The 19,940-nt window shown below is 30.0% G+C and overlaps 1 protein-coding gene across 1 annotated transcript; it reads left to right on the forward strand.

Annotated features, from left to right (window-relative positions):
- The first annotated feature begins 7 nt into the window (after positions 1-7).
- On the forward strand, positions 8-19,163 carry LOC115880992 (hydroxysteroid dehydrogenase-like protein 2). Its single transcript, XM_030898340.1, has 7 exons — positions 8-249; positions 468-631; positions 4,144-4,357; positions 8,375-8,580; positions 8,633-8,778; positions 13,186-13,457; positions 18,728-19,163. The coding sequence occupies exons 1-7, from the start codon at positions 236-238 to the stop codon at positions 18,948-18,950; spliced, it is 1,239 nt and encodes a 412-aa protein (XP_030754200.1). The 5' UTR covers positions 8-235; the 3' UTR covers positions 18,951-19,163.
- Positions 19,164-19,940: the final 777 nt, after the last annotated feature.

Below are 19,940 nucleotides of genomic sequence, written 5' to 3' on the forward strand. Positions count from 1 at the left end.
CTACTCAACAACAAACGTCACCAACTCACCAAACAGCACCTAGGTTTTATTTTTATTTTACATATTTTTTGCAGTAGCTTTTAGAACTTTGGACTTTGATTTGTGTTTACATTATTCCAGGATAAAGTCTAAATACTCCCATTTAAATTAGATTAGATACTCCTTTTCTGTCGCCAAACGTTATATTATATACATTTTTTCCCAAATTAATATTACTTTCATCAGTATTCCGAAAATGATTAACACTGGGTAAGTAGCGTTATTTTGAATTCATTATACATTTCTGAATTAATGATCTGTTAGTTTGTTATTTTTCGTGCTCCTAAATTTAAATTATGCCTTGAACAGTTAATATGAATCATTAGAAAATCATTAAGTGTGTCACATTTAGCAAAAATATTTTGATGGAATATAACGAATAATTAACTGATATAGAAGTGTGTTTTTTTGTTTGTTTGTTAATTTAGGAAGTTAGCTGGTCGAACAGTATTCATTACAGGAGCTAGTAGGGGCATCGGCAAGGCAATTGCCCTCAAGGCGGCCAAGGATGGGGCTAATGTTGTTATCGCCGCTAAAACGGCAGAACCACATCCAAAACTGCCTGGGACAGTATATTCTGCTGCTGAAGAAGGTATTTTTTCTTGAATAATATTAGTTTTTAACATTAATCTATTAAGTTTAAGCTTATTAGTGTTGGTATGTTTACTGGGGCTGATTTTTCATATTTTTCTTCTTGTTTGGGCTTGGTACAAGTTCATTTTGCATATGTTAGCCTTGTAAATGATTTTATTTAATACCCCTACCAAGGATAATTAAATTACCATATTTAGTTAATTTTTTATTACCTATTAGTGCTGTAAAATTCTTGATAATTATTTAGAAAAAATATAATATAACTGTAGTTGTTATAATTTTTCTATTAAAAACTGTAGTTATAATAAAATAAAACTATAAAAATAGAAATTTTTTTATTATTAAAACAATAACTGAAGTTCTTCTAGAATTACAGTATTTTTAGCAGTCAAACTTTACTATAGTTTTTTTTTGTCATTGTAATTCTATTGAAATAAAAGTATTAAAATAGAAATTCTAATAGAACTACAGAATTATCTATCAACTCATTATTTTCTAAAAAAAACTGTAATTTTATATAGCAACAATTTTATTGGGAAATTTCGGCAGCATATTTTCCAGATAAAAATAAGTAAAAAAGTTTGTATGAATGTATGCCCTAAAATGCTTAGTTTCGGAGATACAGGGTGTAGAAGTTTCATTTTTATTTCGATTTTTTTCAAGTAATTTCCGAAGTAACGTCAATGTTTGGATGAATATTAGTGTCTGGGAGTTTTTTGACATAAGAAGTTTTATATTGATGTCAATATGACTCCTATTTGTAGGGGTGCGCCACTTACATGTGTTTTAACTCTTTTGAAGAGGAATAACTTTTCGACCGTACCTGTATAAAACTACTGAGTGAAAAAATATACATTTCCGTGATTTTTTACGTAAAAAATGTCTCTTGGTAAAAATCGCCATGAGCAACCGTTCTCAAGATATTTAGAATGGAAATAGGTAATACATGTTATTATTGACAAAAAATAAACACGCTGAGTGAATAGTTCTTAGACAAGGAAAGAGAGGGGACAGCCATACTTTGGTGACAAGATTTCGAGGTGACACCAAGCGAATTTTTATGTTTTTTGTGAATACTGTTTTGTTTTAAATTTATAAACTGTGTTGTTTAGTATGGTGAGATGTTCGGCGTATGGCTGCAAAGGCTGAAGCGAGAAAAAAATGACTGGAATTACATTTTACAGGTAAAAGTTGATACACAACTTGTGCTATGTAGTTATAAAATGTACATTTTTTTCATTATAGCAGTAAAAATAGGTAAAATGCTTTTAATATGTCTTGTACCACATCCAAAGCAAACTATTTTTATTAATTCCAAGTAGTATTTTCAATATCCTATATTATAATTAATGTTTGAAACTATAAATAATGCTACTGAGACAGGATTTCCCCAGTGGCGTAGGGCATTATAATCAGAGAAATACAATTTCTGCAATAAACATTTTTTTTATATATTTTACATGTAAAAAAATGTATAAAGTATTGTTATCAAATATGTAAAATAATAATTGTAAACTATAAAAAAAAACATGAACCTGCCAAGTTTTGCTGGGGGTGGACAAACTTGTGGTGGGATACTTATAATATTTTTTTATATATCCTTTCAAAAATTTGCTAGTTTAGGTGTATAATAATAGTTTCAGTGAGTAATTAATAAAAATTTAAAAATAAATAAATAAAATAGTTTATTTTTTTGCGGAAAATTAGGATATTCTTATGATTGAAGGTAAGAAATATTAAAAATTACATTATTCATTGAATCCGTAGGCAAGTGCGAAGGGGATTGGCTAGATTCATTATTAAACTGTATGATCGAAAAAAAACGGCGTCCAGTTGGCTTGTAAATGACTGTCGATGACATTCCTCTCACTATTTTTTCGGTCATTTTATATAGTTTTTATGTCATTTTATATGTAGAATTATATGGGGAATGTCATCGATCGTCATTTCCACCCAAACAGGATGCCGTTGTTTTTCAAACATACAGTATAATATGTATACAGTTCGTCTGTTGGATCTGTGTCTATGAAAGGAATGCGGACAAAAAACATCTAAATAAACAGCAATATATTTTATACGTCGACTTGACGAGTACGTCACCGCAAATCGCTCCGCCCACTCATTTTATTGGCTACTTGCAAATTTGTCGAATTTTTATTGATGGGACGCGTCGTCTAATTTTTTACGAAAAACATCGAGAGAATATCGTTTCCCCTCTCACGGATACCCCGTAGCCCCAGAACGGACAGACGTACTGTATACACGTTTAAAACATATATATTTACATTATTTTTTATTTAATTATACATTATACACACGTTAATCAATAAATAATTGTCTTGATGATCAGTTTACAGTGACTGTTAAATAAATTTTGCATTATCAGCTTAGATATTCTAATATTATAAAGGTGATACTATAAAATACAAAATTGTATATGCATTACTCAAAAATAAACGATATATTAGTTAACGTTTTAATAAATATTTTTTATCGTCTAGGTACAAGCTAATTTCTGATGCTACGCCATTGGAGAATTTCGAGTGGTGACAAGTGGCCTCACTTTCAGCTGCCGTGTTACTTAGATCTTATCCGTGTTACCTGTCCCCTCTCTTTCCTTGTTAAGGAATAGTTATTTGACTGGAATGATAAATTCGGGAACTTTTTATTGTTTTAAATTAATTATAAATTTTTCTTCAAAAAAATGATGATAAAACAGTTTCTGTTGAACTTTCGGCGCAAAAACATTTCAAATTTATGATTTCAGTCTAATAACTATTTAGTCAACATGTTTATGTCAATGATGACAGGTATTAATAATTTAGATTCCAAATATCTCCAGAACCATTACTTGTAGCGATTTTTCTCAAGAGATCTTTTTTACGTAAAAAACGTCGTAAATGTTTATTTTTTTACTTAGTAGTTTTATACAGGTACGGACGAAAAGTTATTAGTCTTCAAACCAGTTTAAAAATATGTAGGTGGCGCCTTCTACAAGTAGGAGTCATAATGACATCAAAATAAAATTTCTCATGTCAAAAAACAACCAGATACCAATTTTCATCCAAATATTGACGTTACTTCAGAAATTATTTGGAAAAACTCGAAATAAAAATGAAACTTCTTCACCCTGTTTCTCCAAAACTAAGCATTTTGAGACATACATTTATACGAACTTTTTTACTTATTTTTATCTGTAGAATATGCTGACGAAGTTCCCGGAATACAGTTCGGACCACCCTGTATATGCGTAACAACTACAGTTATACAAATATAACTGTAGTAGTTATAAATTTTTCAATTAAAATCTGTAGTTCTAATAAAATAAAACTGTGAATCTACAAAATGTACATAAGTACATCTTCTTAGAAACTCAGTATTTTAAATCAGATATAATTATGTGATATTCTATAAGGGTATTTTTCTATTAGAACTACAGTTTTTAATAGAAATAACAAAATTTTTACCTATAAAGAGATTTATAATTTTTAATAAATTCCTGTGCTATAGTTGAGAAGGCTGGCGGAAAATCGTTGCCCTGTATAGTCGATATTAGGGATGAGGGCCAAGTGAAAAAAGCGATACAGGATGCGGTGAACAAGTTCGGCGGTATCGATATTCTTATCAACAACGCATCCGCTATATCTTTGACTGGAACTGCTGAGACTGATATGAAACGATATGACCTGATGAATAATATTAATACTAGAGGAACGTTTTTAGTGTAAGTATAATTTGGTATAAATATTATACAGAATATGCTCAGGGGTTGGTTATACAGGGTGTCACTACGTATTTTTTGAATCAAAATAAGTTCATTGGACACAATTTACCTCTATCAAACTTTAAAAAATAAACACATTTTTAAATACAGGGTGGCCCACCTCATTCACCTCGGTTGATTATACGAAAACGGAAAGATGTAGAAACAAAATATTTTATGGGTATATGTAGAGAGGTAATGTGCATAATTTAAAATTATTTTGAAGTGTACAGGGTGTCAGAACTAAGATCCTTACCAAAGTTATATATTTTGTCTTATGGAACACCCGGTATTTTATATCATTTTTGGACTCTTGGGCATAAAATAAGGCATTTATCGTAAGGGTTTAATATGTTTAAAAGCTTTAGTTTTTGAGATATTTAAAGATTTTTAAATATGCATGCTTTAATAAAAAAAAGTTTGTCAACACCCTGTACATTACTTTTCAGAGTTAGTTCTTGTGCTGACTTAGAATCCAGAGAAATAAACTTTACTAACAAAATGTATTGCTTCCGTAAATGTATACAGGGGTATCAAAAATTGCTAGTCTATTTTAAATATTTCTTTTACATAATAACTTCGCGTTATTTCAAATACAACTATATATTTTTTTAAATAAGTCGAAGCAGATTTAAATGCTCTTTCAAACTATATTAGGGTTTTCTATACCTATCTGGCTCAGATTTTGAATAAAACGCGATTTTTCAATAAAATGGCCATCATGATGGCTTGTGTTGCCATGGCAAGTTGCTAGTGACAGTTAAGTAACTATTTTCAAAATCGACATTAGTTTATGGACCTTATTTAAATTTATAACAGTTTATTTTTATTTAATTTATCTACAATCATAGACTTAAAATAAAATATAGACTACACTATTTACATATGAACGCGGTCAAATAATCATTTTTGTACACATGTTTACTTCTGGGTACACTCGACCGCAGCCGACCAAACCTTCCTCGTCCAGCCTATGTTGTCACGTCTTTAATATTATCAATATTTTTTTACTTATTATACACATATATTGAGATATTAATATTGCACTTTAATAAAGTAGGTTTTAATATTCCATAGATGTATTAAATAGTCCTTATACTACTTAATTATAAGTCGAATACTATGTAAAAAGGATAAATCCTTTACAATATAACAACACCGATTAGCGGCGAGGTCGCCTGTTCATTCATCTATTAACTTGTAGTACGCGTCGCACGTGTGTAGTAAAGCATTGTTGCCGCTACTTCTTTCTGGTTGTATTATTGCATTTTCTTAGTTTGTAGTCCTTAAATGTTTATTTTATTTATTTTTTTGTATTCAACAACTATAAAATATGGTTCATCAGTGTCAAATTTGCAAGAAATTTGACTTAAATAATCCATTTGAGTCTCGAAGCGACTTTCGACCGGTAGGCAACTCTCAATTTACCAATTGGGAGCCAGTGGCGTTGTTGTAGAAAGGCGCTTATTTATATAATATTTTAGTAAAATGTAAAATCTCAATTTTTTCTATTACATAATCATTTATATAAAAGTTTTTGTAACAAAATCATAATTATAACCCTGTTATTATACAAGATAAATGATATTAGGCATCGGTTAAAAAATTAATAATGTTTTTATTAAAAATATATTCCGGTTTATTCTAAAACTATCTTCAGAATCTAAAATAACATACAAGAATTTTAAAATGATATTACATTATGAAACATTATTTTTTAATATACCGGGTGCGTCGCAAAAGTGGCCCCCTATGACTTTTCTATTTTTTCAGATAAACAAAAACAGATTTGTATGTTAGTATATGACATAAATTAATTATTTTTAATTATTATTAATAGAATGACATATCATATGTCAACTTTTGGTATTGTCGGATAAAAACAAATCGTATTTTAAATTTCAATCCAGGGTGCCATGATTGTTTTGATCGTCTAATGTGTAGTTTCGTGTCATGTCTAGGCCGGTTAAATTAGATGCACAAATCGTATTTTTAATCATATGTCAATTTTTTTCAAATGGAACAAGGGTGACTCATTAGAAAATTTCGAATGTCGTTATGAACCGCGTGTTATAATTTCAATTAAACCATATGAGAAAATGTCAAAAGTTGATATATGATATGTCATTCTATTCAGAGTGTCATTTTCTATCGAATAAAGTAAAGATATACCTAGGGTGCCATTTAAAAATCAGAAGTTATAGTCATTTCCGGTGAAACAGGAAGTAACCAAAAACAATTTATGTCATATACTAACATACCAAATCTTGTTTTTTTATTTGAAAAAATAAAAAAATTATGGAGGTGAGCCACTTTTGGGACGCAGCCGGTATAATAAAGACAGTAGCGAGTTAAATAAATGTAGTCTTCATTTTATCCACTTCCTAAAAGCATGCTTTAAAGGAACAGATTTTTGTTTTCCCTAATTTACATAATAAGACATCACTTACCAGAAAAAAAAATTACAACAATCTTGAAGTTTTTTCTCCTTTCCATGTCGCCGATTCTATTATATCTATAGAATAGTTCCTGTTTTGATTTTTAGATAATGTTTGACTAGTGATAAATTATTAATTTCAAAAATTAAATACGTAATTTCGATTATTAAATTTTTTTCTATAACATGTATTTTATTATTTTTATCGTTTTTGGACGTTTTTTCTAAACTTTTATTTAAAAAACTTCTTCTAAATCGTAATAAAATATAAAAAAGTTAAATACGATATATTTTTAATTGAATTATAGCTTCATTAAAATAAAAAAATTACCCGGCTATGGTACGGAGAGTTCAGGTGTACTGAGGAACGAAAGACAGTGCTGCATTCTTCGTCAGAGTAGTCAGAGAACGACCGTTACGACGGAGACAACTTATCTATCGCTCGTGTCGCACTTGTTAGAGTCTAAAACAATAACACAAAAATAACAAGACATTGTCTGACCGCATGTTCCAGCTATTTATGAATGAGATGCTCAGTCTATATTTTATTTTAAGTCTATGTCTACAATAGTTTAATAAGTAAGTATATTTATTATTTTATCAAGAAAAATAAAGAAGTAGTTCTTTGATTTATATTACGATGACTTGTAGATATATTGGATTTTCTATAAAAGAGCCAATTAAGAGAAATTCATTTTCTTCACTTCCAACGACAGGTTTCTGCGTAATAGGGTTTTCATATACTATGTACACACCACACTATTCTATCACACTATTATTTTTCTTGATAAAATAATAAATACTTACTTATTAACCTTGTTGTAGGTAAATTAAATAAAAATAATCTGTTATAAATTTAAATAAAGTTCATAAAAAAATGCCATGGCGACACCAGCCATCTTGATTACAATTTTATTCAAAAAACGCTTTTTATTCAAAATCTGAGCCAGATAGGTATAGGAAACCCTAATATAGTTTGAAAGAGCATTTAAATCTGCTTTGACTTATTCAAAAAAAATACATAGTGTTGTATTTGAAATAACCAAGTTTTTATATAAAATAAATATTTAAAATAGACCAGCAATTTTTGATACCCCTGTATACATTTAAGGAAGCAATACATTTTTTTTAGTAAAAGTTTATTTCTCTAGCTTGAAAGTCAGCACAAGAATTAATTCTGAAAAGTAATGTACAAGGTGTTGACAAACTTTTTTGTTATAGCATGCATATTTAAATATGTCAAAAACCAAAGCTTTTAAACATATTAAACCCTTATAATAAATGTCTTATTTTATGTCCAAGAACCCAAAAATTAAATAAAATACAGGGTGTTCCATAAGAAAAAATATAACTTTGGTATGGATCTTAGTTCTGACGCACCCTGTAGATTTCAAAATAATTTTAAATTATGCATTTTGCCTTAACACATATACCCATAAATATTTTGTTTCTACATCTTTCCTTTTTCTTAAAATCAACCGAGGCGAATGGGATGCGTCACCCTGTATAAAACGTTTTATTTTCTTTTTTTTTGTAAATAGGTCTAAGGAATGTTTACCATATTTAAAGAAAAGCAATCACGCCCATATCCTGAACCTCTCGCCACCTTTAAATTTGAACCCGCAGTGGTTCAAAAATCACGTGGCCTACACCATGGCAAAATACGGAATGTCCATGTGCGTCCTAGGCATGCACGAAGAGTTCAAACCGTTCAATATTGCCGTGAACGCGTTATGGCCCAGATACGGTAATTATTAGCAAAATTAGTTGATGTATGTGATGGAGTATGGGTGTTTTAGCTATCAAGACTGCAGCAATCGATTTGATTGCTGGCGCAGAAACAGGAAAGTATTGTCGCAAACCGGAAATTTGTGCTGACGCAGCCTATGCTATTATCACTAAAGACCCTAAAGCAGTGACTGGTAACTTTTTCATTGATGATGAGGTAAGTGATCTGTCTTTATTAGCGATGGGAACTATCGAATGAATTAGACTATCGAATGGTTACTGAATGAATGATTTCAACTATCGAATGGTTTTATTCGAATAAAGTCATTCATTCATTTGTATACTAAAGCATATGTGACAACCTCGCCGTGCGACTTAATGGTTATCGTTGAGCCACGACTATCGAATGTTTTTGATAAATGAAATTTAGTATTCGTTTGATTTTTGTGTGCGTCAGTGCATTATTAGTTCTTCCAAATTTTTATAACTTCGCCTTCTAAATACTGTGCTATTTTTGCGTTTATTAAAATATTTAAAATACTGAAATAATAGTGTTTTTTTTTTAAATTGACGATTGTGTGGCGTGTGCAGGTGGTCAAAATTTTTCCGAAAATTTGTGTGATTTTCCATTGCCAGATCTTTCAATTATTTAATTTTATATGGTATATGGTCTATTTTTTTAAGTAGCAATTTTTAAGAGAGGTGAGGTGAACTTACAATTAATTTTAAAAATACATAGGTATTTGTATTTTAGATGTAATAATATGAATTAGTTGAACTTAATAATCATATTTAAGTAATGTGGTTTAGTAAATGTGGTTATCGAACTCAAATTTTGGGATGAGAAAATTAAATTGATTGATTAAAGTTTTATACGTGCCAATTTAAAAAAAAGTTAACGATATTTGTATTTTGTTTATGCTAATTCTCTTACATATAGTTTTTTGAGAAGAAATATTTCATTTATTTTTTAAAGTAAATGCCAGTAAAAGCAAATATTATTTTTAAATAGTAATACAAAGTAATATATATAATTTTGATTTCTAATTCTGCAGTAAGTACTTTACACTTAGATAATACATACTAATTTCATTCCCGACAAGACTATTTCCGAACAATAGTATATTGTTTTATTAGGAGTAAAAATTATACTTTTTTTGAGGTTGCTGTACCTTTGCAGGACCATCGTAAAGCTATTCCGATGTTACAGGGAGGTACAAAAAGTACTTTTTACTCCGAATAGAACATACTCTATTTCTTTTAAATCATTACAAATATTTTTTTAATTAATTTCAAACATAATGCAAATAATATGAACAGTAATCGAGCAACAATTTGTACAGGGTGTCCCACTAAGAATAGCTCTCGGCTGTATCTCGGAAAGTATTAGCCGTAGGGGCTGCGGAAAAAAATATTTATAACTAAAGAGGCTATGAGAAATTGCTGGAAATTATCTCCAAGTTTGTAGAATGACCGCTAGGGGCCCCAACTGCAACAAAAAATAAGAAAATGGAGTTTTTACACAATTTTGCCTAGATAAGGTGTACTATAAATAATAGCTTCTTAATCTTCAGTAAATTTTGAATAATTTTTGTTAGAGCTATTTTCCCCTATCTACCAAAATAAAGTGGTGGGGGAAGGTTAGATCTGTTTTTATTTAAATATTAATAACTCTGGACTGGATGATCGGAATCCAACAAGCGAGGGCTCGTTTAAAAGAGCGTTTCTTACTCTATATTATACCATATAAACAATAATAATAAGATTTTGCACGTAGACGCTAGGGGGCGTTGTCTTACAATTTAACAAACATTGCGCGTTTTTTCAAAAAAATTAAATGCAGTAGTATATGTAATTTTAGCTGATCGGAAAGAGTAGTAAAAGCTTAAAAAGTCAGCGAAAACCGCATCTTGATATCTTCTTTCAAACCGAAGATAATTAGCAAAATTATAATAAATACCAAAAATAAGCCTTTAATTACCTTATTTTTAGAACACGGTATCAGTAGTCCTCTTGTTTAGGCCCATTCTAACAAAAAATAAGATAGAAACAGTTAGTTTATTATAAAATCGACGAAATACCAGAATACCATAATACCAGAGGTATTAATATCTAATAATTAAGATATTAATAACAGTGGACAAGAAACGATGATTCAGTGAAGTCATGGTATGCTTTGGAAAAAAGTTGCTTTTGACGTAATAGTATAAACGTCAAATTGTTATTAGATCAACATTTTGATAGTCTTATGAGCGTTTTTTATCGTTTAATTTTTTCAAAATGCCAACAACTTCAACTACTTCAAATAATAAAAGCAATAAAAAACGCTGCTGTGTCAGGCAGAGTTATAAAGATTTAGCTATTTAGGATAAGACTTTAATTGGAAATAAGTCCTAGTCATTTGGAAATCCGATTTAAATATTGTTTTAAATTAAAATCAAAAAAATCTGATTTACATAAATAAAATCTGAATTTTTTTATTTTTTTTTAAATCATGATTTTTTCCAACCCTGGTTTGAATTAATACCAAAGCCAAATTTCACCTAAATCAATTTAAATTTTCCAAAAAATTACAAATATTTTATAACTACAGTGTTTTTACAGTTTGTAGTGCAATTTTTTGCATAAACATTTGAAAATTTTTCTTATTGAAACTACTTTGGTTAGAAATACTGTTTTTAAGACTCCTAAACCCTGTTGTTTTATTGGAACTACAGTTTCCAATAGAAAAACTACAATTTTGTTACAATTGTGGTTTCTTCTATTAAAATCAACAGTGAAACTGTAGCATGTCTATTGAAAATTACAAATGCTTAACTTATTCATTGATGATGAGCTAAGTGGTGTTTGTTTATGGTTTGAATTAATGTCAAAGTCGAATTTCAGGTAAATCAATCTAAATTTTCCAAAAAATTAAAATCTGTTAGAACTACAGTTTTTTACAGTTCGTAGTGCAATTTTTTGTGTAAAAATTTGAAAATGTATCTTATTGAAAGAGCAGTTCTGTTAGAAGTACTGTTTTTAAGAGTCAACTGTTGATTTATTGAAACTACAATTTCTAAAAGAGAAACTACAGTTTTGTTATAATTGTGGTTTCTTCTATTAAAACCAGCAGGTTAAACTGTGGCATTTGTCTTTTCAAAACTACAAATAATTCACTTAGTCATTGCTGATGAGCTAAGTGATGTTTCTTTGATGGTTTGAATTAATACCAAAGCCAAATTTCACCTAAATCAATTTAAATTTTCCAAAAAATTACAAATATTTTATAACTACAGTGTTTTTACAGTTTGTAGTGCAATTTTTTGCATAAACATTTGAAAATTTTTCTTATTGAAACTACTTTGGTTAGACTACTGTTTTTAAGACTCCTAAAACCTGTTGTTTTACTGGAACTACAGTTTCCAATAGAAAAACTACAATTTTGTTACAATTGTGGTTTCTTCTATTAAAATCAACAGTTAAACTGTAGCATGTCTATTGAAAATTACAAATGCTTAACTTATTCATTGATGATGAGCTAAGTGGTGTTTGTTTATGGTTTGACTTAATGCCAAAGTCGAATTTCACGTAAATCAATCTAAATTTTCCAAAAAAATAAAATCTGTTAGAACTACAGTTTTTTACAGTTCGTAATTTATCTTATTGAAACTACAGTTCTGTTAGAACTACTGTTTTTAAAACTCAACTGTTGTTTTATTGAAACTACAATTTCTAAAAGGAAAACTACAGTTTCGTTAGAATTGTGGTTTCTTCTATTAAAACCAGCAGTTAAACTGTAGCATTTGTCTATTGAAAATTACAATAATTAACTTAATCATGATGAGCTAAATGATGTTTCTTTTACGGTTTGAATTAATGCTAAAGTCAAATTTCACCTAAATCAAATTAAATTTTCCAAAAAATTTAAAATATTTTAGAACTACAGTGTTTTACACTTTGTAGTGCAATTTTTTGCATAAAAAGTTGAAAATTATCTTATTGAAACTGCAGTTTTGTTAAAAATACTGTTTTTAAGACTCCTAAAAACTGTTGTTTTACTTGGACTACAATTTCTAAAAAAAACTACAGTTTTGGTAGAATTGTCGTTTCTTCTATTAAAACCAGCAGGTTAAACTCTGTCATTTGTCTATTGAAAATTACAAATGGTTAACTTTTTAATTGACGGTGAGGTAAGTGATCTTTCTTTTATGGCCTGAAATTTTCCAAAAAATTAAAAATCTTTTAGAACTACAGTTTGTAATGCAATTTTTTCATAAAAAGTTGAAAACTTGTATTATTGAAACTGTAGTTCTGTTAGAAATACTGTTTTTAAGACTCCCAAAAACTGTTGTTTTACTGGGATTACAGTTTCCAAAGAAAAAATTCAGTTTTATAAGGATTATGGTTTAACATCAGCTGTTAAAACTGTTGCATTAGTCTGTTGAAAATTACAGTTCTTTGGAATGTCTGCTTTTCGAAAACTGTAGTTCCAGTTTTCTTTCTTTATCTGTAACACTGTTACAGGTGTAGAAAGTATACTAGGTGTTTTAGTTTTTGTAGATCATTAACAAGAAAAAAAAAAGAAAAATACTTTAAGGACCATTTTGTAGTTTGTATTATATTTCTCTATAATTTTTTCTAGGTGCTTCAAAAAGAGGGTGTCACAGATATGGTCCAATACGCGGTGGATCCAGCCAACATTGACAGTCTACTACCTGATGCCTTTTTAGACAACGTCACTAGTAAAAACATTTTGGGACAGACTGCGTTCTCTGACAAACCAGCTGCCGCAGAGCCAGTAGGCGAGGTTGCCAAATTGTTTAAAACGATAGGAACGAATTTATCGTCCGATTCCGTTGCTAAAACCCAGGCAGTTTTCGCTTTTGTCGTTACAGGAGATGAAGCTGGCAAATGGTAAGTTACATATTAATAATTAATAATTTTAATATTAATTTCTTTTTACAATGTCAATCGCAATGTCAAGCTTTAAGAGAACTATTAGTTTAATTTTTTAAACTGTAGTTCTATTAAAATTGAACTATGAATATAGAAATTAAATACAATGCTTTTTAAAAAACTCTATTCTCTGTAAACTCCCAACCTTGCATATATATATTTTTAAAGTAGATCAACCTAAGACGTTTATGGACTAAGACTACTAGATGGCAGGACCGGTTTCCCTACAAAAAAATATTTTTTGTTATTCTGAATTTTGAAGCTACCAATAAAAACAGAGAAAATAAAAATCGATAATTTTCGAAATGTGCCAATTGGTTACTAATCGACCAGATACTTTTTGTCTATTAGATATGCTATAAAAGCTGGCAATTATACAATTCGACCATTGTAAATACCCGACAAATTCTTCAAGGCCGACGAGGCTGATGCTTCTCACTGATAAGAAATAAAAATGTTTGTTTCGAGAAATAAAAATGATAATTTTCGAGGTATTTTATATTCTTTGTCCCTTTGACCTATTATCCTGGTAGCACGTATGGAAGTTCTGTTTCTTCTAGTTTTAGAAAATGTTCTTATTTCTTTTTTCTTTGTAGTTGTAGTGTAAAATTAGATTAATTTATTAAGTTTAATTATAGTGTTTAGTGTAGTCTACCAAAAATAGTTTAGTAGTGTTTTTATAGTTTATTTTGTAGTTAAGTAGTAGGTGAAGGGATAATTTTGTTATTTTTTCTTTTTGTTTGATAAATTAGTAAGTTTGATAATTTGTTCAGTGTAGAATACAAGAATAAGTAGTTGTGTAGTGTTTTTAAGAGATTATATTCGTTTATTTTGTAGTTGAGTAGTAGGTGAAGGGGTATTTGGGTATTTCTTCTTTTTGTTTTTCTTGTAATAATTGTAAAAAAAATTGTAAAAGTGCGTTATCATATAATCTTGGTTTTCTGGTAGCAGAATATACGAAAAAAAAGCTGATCAAATTTATTTGAAATTAAATTAATCTAGGCTTATTAATCAAATTAAACTAGTCAAATAATAATAATAGTTAGTTTCAAAATACTATACAGGGTGAGTTTCCTACGATATGTTCTCTATGGGTATCTCGGAAACTACTGGAGATAGAGAGTCGGTTAATGGAGAAAGAATTGCAGTTTTGTGGGGTCATAAATATGCGCCTTCCGGATTTTTGAAAAAGTTCGCTTACTAGATATTTCGAAAAAAAAACAAATTTTGGCTATTTTAAAACTTGACAAAATTCCATTATAATCTATTTTAGACAAAAAGTTGTAGATAATCACATACCTAATGAGTTTGTGTTTTCCGATTTTTTCTAAAGCCTGTAATTTTTGCCATAGTTGGCCATGACTTCATAAATAAATAAATAAATGCCTTTATTGTCAAAAAATTTTTCAATTTGTAGACAAAGGTAAACTAACAAACAAAGTAAAAAAACAAGGTACACAAACAAACAAACAAAAGATAATACAAAACATTATACAAATAATATTGTCAGTCTTATTGTTTAAAATAAACATTTATAAATGTTTACAATGTCAAAGTAAAATCACATAAAAATCGCCATTTTTAAGCTTTTCGGCGATATATATGTTTTTTTCGAAAAATTACAGTTAGATACAGAGTTATAGTTATAGCCAATTCTTTTCTTTCTTGGCTAATTTCACTTAGTTAGCATGGTATTCTTACTATATTATGATTTATAACATAAAAACATAGAATATATTATTAAACGGTTCTTTACGATTTACATTACGCAAACTAAAACTTCATAATATCACTACCCCATACACTTAAGTTATTTTAGAAACTGTTCTCCCGTACCGCCTCTTCGAGGGGGCCCATGCAATTGGGCCACCTCTTCCGATCCCTGAGTTTGCATAATTGTGATATAAATCATTTTTAACATTTCTTTCATTATGGGGGGGGAGAGGTGTCATAATGAAAGTCATGTTGGAACCACCCTATTGATGCGCGACTATCTAAATTTAACTTTTCTAACATGTCTTGAAAACCGTTCTCTAAAAAACGTAAATAACATTCACCGGTCAACGTATCCTGGAAAATGTATGGCCAACAAAAGTTGAACCAATAATCCTACACGCTTTTCTTCATTTAAAAAATTCATATTTACAATTTTTGTTTAAGCAAGTTGCAATTTTTTGAACATTTAATTAAGAATGTAAAAAGTTTTATGTTTTCAAAAAAAAAATATCGTAAAGTTCGTAAAACACTCAATTTAGAATAAAATAATCTAAGAGTGAAATGATTCTTTTATAAACTTGCATTAAATCAAATTAAAGTAGGTATGTAACTTTTTTTAAATATTAACTAACAGTAATTAGCATTATCATAAATTATAAAAAATGTACCACCATATCGAAATAATAATTTCTTTGTTAATACGGTTTAGAATTTTTAAAATAACAGGCAAAAATAATCCACAATCTACAATAAAATAAAAGTTTCGTTTAAATTTCTGAATCAACTGATCACTATTAAAGATGCAGAAACCCGGGCTATATTATTACATTACTCTGAGGAAAATAACGAAAATAATCGATATTTTTGACTCCGCCCCGAAAGGTTCACGATTTGTCCTCCAGCTGGCAGCACATTTTGTCTAGCCGGTTGTGAGCAACTTAAAGAATATACACACACCGGAAAAATCTAGGGATATCATTTTATTAAAGTTAAAAATAAATGTTTTGAATAAGCAACCACATATTTGTAGGCCGATTCTTTCTACTTCGATTGAAACGAAGTAGTCACACTAGTTATTTCTAAATTTGGGATATTTGCAGAAGTATTTCTGCATTTTTTGTCAAATGTATAAAAAGCACCAAGCATCAATTGTTCGAATTTAACCTGTACTGGCTATGTTTCTATGATAACTGACCAGAATTCATTCAAATAACTCTGTTTAGTATTAAACGACATTATGGAGCGTAGACATCTTAACAGAGACGAAATGCTAAGGGCCATGGGTATGCTCGAAGCTGGAATACGCCAAATCGACGTAGCTAGAGTATTAAATACAACGCAAAGTGTAATATTGCGATTAAGTGCACTCTACCGTGAAAGTGGTGATGTTGCTGAAAGGCACACAGGGCGACATCGCATTACTACCCCTCAGCAAGATCATTTTTTACAATTAAATGCTCGAAGCCGACCGACTCTTACAGCACCAGAGCTTAGTTTAATTCTCCAGGAAACACATAATGTAACCGTTAGTCCTGACACTGTTCGCAATAGATTAAGAGAGGTCAACTTAAGAAGCAGACGCCCCTGGAGAGCTCAACTCTTAACGAGAGGAAATCGAGAGGTACGATATTTGTGGGCTCAAGATCATGTTCAGTGGTCGAATGAACAATGGGCCAATGTTCTCTTCACGGATGAGTCACGCTTTGGAATTCATCCGGATTCGAGAAGGCTTTGGGTATGGAGAGAACCGGGAAATCTTATTCGGTTGGATCATGTTCAGGAAGTGCACCCTTATCAAGGTGGAACAGTTATGGCCTGGGGAGGAGTCCAGTTAGGCCGAAAAACCGATCTCGTTTTTCTTGAAAGGTTTCTAACAGGAATCACATATCGTGATTTAATTCTTGAGCCTATCGTGTTACCATATGCCAATGATTTTGGGAGAAACTTCATTCTCATGCATGACAATACACGGCCTCATACAGCCAGAGTGGTAAGTGAGTTTATCAATGCTCATCAATTAAACATCTTACCCTGGCCGGCACAATCTCCTGACCTCAACCCCATCGAGCACGTATGGGACGCGGTCCAAAGAATTTTGAGAATGGGTATGCCTCGTGAAACTCGTAGGAATCTGGTTCGGGCCGTGAATGCAGCGTGGCAGGCTGTACCTCAAGAAGAGATCGACAACCTGATAAGGAGCATGGAGAGACGATGTAGGGCTGTAATGAACAGTAGAGGAGGCTATACCCTTTATTAAGTAAAAATGGTTTTATCTTTTTTTTTAATTCACAGTTTAAAATTAAAAAAAATGTGTGTATTTTTTTGAGTTCAATAAAAATCAAGGTAAATTTGAAAAATTCGGTAAATTTCGCATTTTTATTTCCAATACGTCCTGTAAACTATTTGTTTATTTTAATTTTATTATATCAGAAATGCAACTAATAAAATTACTGACGATGGCTGGATAAAATTGTAATATCCCTAGACTTTTCCTGTGTGTGTATAAACACTAGACATTAAAAGTCTAAATCCTAAGATAACTATAGTTCTACAGTGGTTCAAAACCACAGGTTAGGTAGAAAATTGAGAGTTTAATTATAATACTGTAGTTCTATTAATATACCTTTATTTTTCTATTTTCATAGAACTACAGGTCTCTTTAACTTTTAAGTAACTGTAGTTAACAGAATTACGGAATTTAACTATAATTCAAAATATTGAAGTTCTATTAGAATATTTACTTTTATAGAACTACAGTTTTAACAGAACTGTAGTTAAAAATATAGTTAAAACTAAACAGTAAAAAAACAGTTTTAACTAAACTGTAGTTCTTCCAAAAAATGCTAGTTGGGAGCCTAACTAGCATTTTTTGGAAGAACTACAGTTTTAATACAAAAACTACAGTTTAGTTAAAACTGTTTTTTTACTGTTTAGTTTTAACTATATTTTTAACTACAGTTCTGTTAAAACTGTAGTTCTATAAAAGTAAATATTCTAATAGAACTTCAATATTTTGAATTATAGTTAAATTCCGTAATTCTATTAACTACAGTTACTTAAAAGTTAAAAAGACCTGTAGTTCTATGAAAATAGAAAAATCAGAGGTATATTAATAGAACTACAGTATTATAATTAAACTCACAATTTTCTACCTAACCTGTGGTTTTGAACCACTGTAGAACTATAGTTATCTTAGGATTTAGACTTTTAAAAACTACAGTTTTATTAAAATAAAGCTATAAAAATAGAAGTTCTAATAGAACCACAGTATTATCTGTTAATTCTTAAATTGTAATTCTGTTTTTAAATTTAATTAGAACTACAGTTTTCAAATGAAGAACTACAGTTTTGTTAGAATCACACTTTCTTATATTAAAATCAGCAGGTAAAACTGTAGTATTTATCTATTAAGAATTAGTTTTGTGGAAACTCTGCTTTCTTAAAACTGTAGTTTTCTTAGAACTACATTTTGGTGAGGTAAAACTTAATTTGTAATATGTACCTTATTACAGGTACATAGATCTGAAAAACGGCCAAGGTGGATGTGGTCAAGGTGAACCACCATCTGCTCCAGATGCTACCTTAACCATGGACAGCAAAAACTTCTTCAACATGTTCTCGGGCAAGTTGAAACCAGCGACGGCGTACATGATGGGCAAACTGAAGATCAAGGGCAACTTACAGCAAGCAATGAAACTGGAGAAGCTCATGTCTAGTCTTAAATCTAAATTATAATAATAATAATAAGGCAATTTTTAAATATACACACCCATTGAAACAATTGACTTAAATAATGTATCATTATCATTATATTATATTTATAAGATGTTAATTACTGTACGGTTTAAGTTTAACCTCATGTTTTTTATTGTTGATGTCATTTTTATACAAGTACCTTTTTATACAAATCATAGTTTCATTATTTTATTCATTAAAGATGGTTAAAGTTCATAAGACTATTTTTATACCCATCACCTTGTTCAACTGTAGTTTGAGTAAAACTACAGTGTCTTAGGAATCAAACTTTTAACAATTACAGTTTTATAAAAACTGTAGTTATAAAAACGCTTTTGTAAAAACTAGTTTAATTAGTATAAAACTGGAAAAGGCTGAAATTTTAATAGAGTTATAGTTTTATCTAACACAATTTATCTTTTAAAAAATTGTAGTTCTTGTTAGAACTACAGTTTTCTTAGTTGTTAGGCACTTTACAACTACATCTATATACTAATATATAAAATCCTTAAGTGACTGACATACTGATTAATCACGATCCTGCTCAAACCACTCAACGTAAGAAGCCATAGATAAATGCAACAAGTTTAGATTGGAAAGACCGTAAAAATTTTGGGTCGCGACCGTTATACGCGATCTGGCGCTGCTATAGCGGTCGCTAAGAACAACGGCAAACAAAAACAGAAATAATTTTCTCTTGTCAAAGTCAGAATCTTCAAAAATCGTAATAATCTTTCAAAACCTAAACCGCTCTCATTAAAGAAATTCCGAAAAGGGTTTATAGCGTCCATTTTCGAAGTAATTATTGCTATCTTGTGAGTTTAATTCAAGTTTTATTTACTCCAACCGGTGATAATTGTGAAAAAGTGGCATTAAAATCTTAAAAAACTGTGCTGTGAACTGTGAACTGCAAAAACCATCGTAGATCGTGGCATAACGTCGGTTTCCAATGTTTCATAGGTATTTCATACATGCGTCCTTATATAAAAT

The sequence above is a fragment of the Sitophilus oryzae genome, unplaced genomic scaffold (assembly GCF_002938485.1).
Source record: "Sitophilus oryzae breed Bouriz unplaced genomic scaffold, Soryzae_2.0 scaffold_1693_pilon_pilon, whole genome shotgun sequence".
NCBI classification, from domain to species: Eukaryota; Metazoa; Arthropoda; class Insecta; order Coleoptera; family Curculionidae; genus Sitophilus; species Sitophilus oryzae.